The sequence below is a fragment of the Triplophysa rosa genome, unplaced genomic scaffold (genome assembly GCF_024868665.1).
Source record: "Triplophysa rosa unplaced genomic scaffold, Trosa_1v2 scaffold651, whole genome shotgun sequence".
In the NCBI taxonomy this organism is placed as follows: Eukaryota; Metazoa; Chordata; class Actinopteri; order Cypriniformes; family Nemacheilidae; genus Triplophysa; species Triplophysa rosa.
The window spans coordinates 1-4,586 of NW_026634667.1; the positions used below are offsets into that span (position 1 = coordinate 1).

A 4,586-nucleotide genomic window follows, 5' to 3' on the forward strand; every position below is an offset into this window, starting at 1 on the left:
GGGCACTCGGCTCTCACGGTGTCAGAGTTGGCACTAGAGCTCCAACGCGCTAATAAAACACTACAGACAGCCTGCACAGATTATTAGAGCTCTGTTGCATCGCAAGGTTTTAATAAATATGTTACATAAATACTCGAATCAAGCTGTCTGAGGTGTGCTTCTTGAGCACAAGCGTGAAACTTGAACCCCCCCATGGTTGCTCACATGACCATTGTCTGCATTCTTAACATGTAACCCTGTGTTACAGCTGACGGGTTGTAACTAACCTTTTACATTTACATTTATGCAGGCACTTTGATCCAAAGCGACTAATACATATACAATTCATCAGTGTGTCTGTTAACATGGGAATTGAGCCCATTTTTAGTGTGATGCTCTTTCATTAGAGCGAAACTATGTTAACCTTTTATGCTCTCTTCATTCAGGACCAGGCATTGATGTCCCTGCCCCTGACATGAGCACCGGTGAGAGAGAGATGTCCTGGATTGCCGACACCTATGCTAACACTATTGCCCACACTGTAAGCAGCTCTCTTTTTAGTTCCAGTTCACACAAAACAGGTTTTGCATTGCACTGCAATGCCTTTTATTTGTAAACATCCACTCACAAGTTTTGATATATTTAGGGTAGGAAATTTACAAAATATCTTCATGGAACAAGATCTTTACTTAATATCCTAATGATTTTTGGCATAAAAGAAACATCTATGATTTTGACCCATACAATGTTTTGTTGGCTTTACCCACAAATATTCCCATGCTACTTAAGAAGGTTTTGTGGTCCAGGGTCACATGTCTTTTCACCATGTTTTGCCTTTTTAGCATCTCGTGCATGAGTGCTTTGTTCAACTTTCAACATGTCATGCTGGTTTAACTACTCATCAGTGCTGGTTCTTGCGTTTTTAAACTAGGTCAATATCGTGTTTTGTGTGGATAGTCTCCTTATCGAGTTACAGCTAATATTTGATGTGCCATATACTCATAAAACTCCCTCTGAGAAGGAAAAAGTTCCCTCTACGATTTCTCTACCTGCATGAGCTTTATAAGACCGGTTGTGAAGTAGATTAATGACCATCCTTGTTCAACAAAAGTAAATGGTTACAAAACATATTCCTATAAGGGTATTTGAGCAATATATGCTACAAACACAACAGATATTAGTGTCAAGCTTAAAGGGCTAGTTAACCCAAATAATATATATATATTATCATTTACTCGCACTCTTGTCATTTCAAACCTGCATGACTTTCTGTCTTCTGCAGAACACAAAAGAAGATATTTTGAAGAACGTTGGTAACCAAATAACATTGGCTTCCCATTGATTTCCATTGTGTGGGCCACAGAGACATTTCTCATATCTTCTTTTGTGTTCTTCTTGAGTGACACGAGGGTGAAAAATAATGACAGAATCTTTATTTTTGGGTGCACTTTCTCTTTATGTAAGGAGCAAATCTCTTTCATCTTGAAGCTTTATCAGCAAAACCTACACCGTTTGTTTGTTCATCTCTGATAACTTAGTGCTATCTATATAACACACTGTGCGATGTTTACCTTTGTGCCCTAATAAATCGAAAAGTCAGATCTTTGTTTGCATAGAAAATAGAAACCAGATTTCTTTGATTATATGTTTCCATACTAAGATATATAATTAGATAATTATATAAAAAAGGTTATATAAGAGATTTAATTTTTGGTTGACGGCTCGGGGATGTACTCGATTATCCTGTAATTGTTTCTTTGAGACGGCCAAGATTTTCATGCAATCTGTCAGTTAAATGCAGACATCCCACACGTCAAGGGTTATTTTACCCTAAATGCCTTGTATTACGCTCTGGCACTGTCACTGTAGCAACAATGTGGCTTTTTTGTCTTTGTTATACTTTTTGAATCGAAATATATTGACATAATGTTATGTTAAGAGACCCAGCTTCACTTATCCTGAAAGGACTCGACAAGAGTCTTAAAAAGTTTAAAAAAAAAGCACCCTATGTCAAGCTCCTTTTCACAGCTAACCAATGACAAGCGAGTAGCGAGACCTGTTGTTTCCATAACAACATGCGAGGAATGTGATTGGTCGAGCAGGATCCTTCTCAAAAAAATAAAATGGCGGCCGAAGCACTGCTTTGAACATATTTTTATATGAATTAAAGTTTATTTTTCACCTTTAATAACTTTCGATTGCATTTCTAGCTAGAAATTACTACTGTAGTTTTAAAATATGTGGTTGGTTTTTGCAAAGACGATCTCTGTTTATAATTCCAATAGACTTCCGTTACTCTGCCTATATGAATCCCGTGTGCTGAGCTGCCTTCATGCACAAACGCTGCCAGCTTTTCTTTTTACTAAAAAAGCGCTCGTCAACTTTTTCTTGTCAAAAAAGACGTCAAGTGTGTTCATGGCCTAAAGTTGTTCCCAATCTGTATCAATTTCTTTGTTCCGATGAACACCGAGAAAGAGATTTGGAGGAATGCTTGTACGCAAACAGTTCTTGACCACCATTGACTACCATAGTAGGAAAAATTACAACGATAATCAAAAGTGCCCCAGAACTGATTGCTTTCCTACGATTTTCAAAATATTTTCTTTTGTGTTCAACAGAACAAATAAATTTATACAGATTTGGAACCACTTGAGGATGAGTAAATAATGACTAAATGTTTATTTTTGGGTGAACTGTTCCTTTAAATATCAGACGAGGCATGTGATGCATGTAGAGAAAAATATTTGAGATTCTCTTAACACACAGTTATCCCATGCGTACACATCAGTTCAAGGACGATTTCCAGGAACTCTATCTCACACTGTTTGTTCTGTCCTGCAGCTTCTTGTTGGCAAATTGACAACCTGGACATTTCACAGTTTATCGCTGACTTGTTGCTCCATAGCGTTATCATCAAGAGAGCCGTTATGCTTTAATCGTGTGTTGAGAATCACATACTGTAATGCTTCAGGATGCTTTTCTCAAGGAGCCACAGAGAGAGATGTACAGGTTTCAAACCGTGGAGAAAATCACTGTTGTATTAGGGACCAGTAAATCATTGATAATATCAGGTGACACTATTGAGTTTATCAAGGACATTAATCCCTGTTCACCTCTACTGTAGTCTGGGCAGATTTGCATACAGAGGCTGTCGAGGGACATATTGTGCAAATCTTGGTTAATCAGACATGTAAGCTCATCTTGATAAAAATGTTCAGACGTATGAAGAAAGTTAGCTTTTTTCAGCCCTACACATGTTATTATTATTATTATCATTATTATTACAATGCATGCGAGTTCTGTAGTATGTCATGGGTACATCTCACTGGCTCCATCTCATTGACATAAATACAGCTACAGTAGCCATCTCCGGAAGCTTGAGATTTGTGAACCTTCACCCATACTCCTCGTGACTGCACATGACCCCGACTTTTCACGAGCTGTCCATTCTCCTTGTCTTACCCTCTGAACAGCCCTGGTTGGGGCTTGTGATTTTTGTAGGTGGAACAGTCAACCATTGGTTAAACTGAAGTCTGCATTTCCTGTGCTCTTGAAATGCGTGGGTTGTCATGCATGTGAATTAACACGGAGTTTAGGCTTTTTTATATTTGTGCTCCACGTGAACCATTTTAACTAATATTCTTTGTGTTGGTCTCTCTCTTTCTCTTCAGGATATCAATGCCCATGCCTGTGTGACTGGTAAGCCCATTAGCCAGGGTGGGATCCATGGCAGAATCTCGGCCACTGGTCGTGGAGTCTTCCATGGCATTGAGAACTTCATCAATGAAGCCTCCTACATGAGCAAAGTGGGCCTGACCCCTGGATTTGCTGACAAAACCTTTATTATTCAGGTATATGCCCGTGCTTAGAATCGTTGGATAACTGACCTGTTGGTTATAGTAATTGGCCGTTTTTCTGTTGTATAGCGTATCTGGTTAGATTATCTGGAATAATATGCTGACTGTTTTAACCAGTCCAAAAGGAGAAGAGTTCATCCGTCGTCAGCAACTAGTCGATCTTTCATTTCCCTTGAGATCATGTGCCACAAAGACTCAACGCCACTAAAACACAAATCCCTGCTCTGTTTATTTCACTGCAGATGTCCTCTCTAAGATTAAGGATCAGAGGCAAATGAACAAAACCGGCAGTTTTGTCTTTAGGTTCTGATGAAGTTCAGTCTTAATCACATTGTGGTGAAATCTCTCTCGAGTCAATCAGTGTTGTAAGCGGGGGAGAAGAGAGGAGGGCTCTGGGTTTACTCTCTCTTGGTTTACTGTAATGTGTAGGGAGGTGGGGGGTTGTTATGGATTTACAATGGCACAGAAGGGATGGCCTAGTCATTTGTGTAATCAGAATCAGAATCAGAATCAGAAGAGCTTTATTGCCAAGTGTGCTTGCACACACAAGGAATTTTCTTTGGTGTTGGAAGCTTCTAGTACAGACATTCAACACAATGACAATACAATATAATACGATTTACAGTCTAAAAGATTCATGCTGTAACCCTCATGCTGTGTCTTAGGTATACTACCCTGTACAATGTCTCTTATATGTTATTATCCCCCATTTTCTGTAAAATAGTCTTTATTTTATATATGCACAATTTA

The 4,586-nt window shown here is 38.8% G+C and overlaps 1 protein-coding gene across 1 annotated transcript; it reads left to right on the forward strand.

Moving 5' to 3' along the window:
- The first annotated feature begins 389 nt into the window (after positions 1–389).
- On the forward strand, positions 390–4,424 carry LOC130551113 (glutamate dehydrogenase, mitochondrial-like). The gene is made up of 2 exons (XM_057328666.1): positions 390–520; positions 3,651–4,424. The coding sequence occupies exons 1-2, from the start codon at positions 455–457 to the stop codon at positions 3,846–3,848; spliced, it is 264 nt and encodes an 87-aa protein (XP_057184649.1). The 5' UTR covers positions 390–454; the 3' UTR covers positions 3,849–4,424.
- The last annotated feature ends 162 nt before the right edge of the window (positions 4,425–4,586 follow it).

Coding starts and splice junctions, on each gene's coding strand:
- LOC130551113 (XM_057328666.1), top strand. CDS start 455: ATGAGCACCGGTGAGAGAGAGATGTCCTGGATTGCCGACACCTATGCT. Junction 521..3,650: donor CTAACACTATTGCCCACACT/GTAAGCAGCTCT, acceptor CTTTCTCTTCAG/GATATCAATGCCCATGCCTG.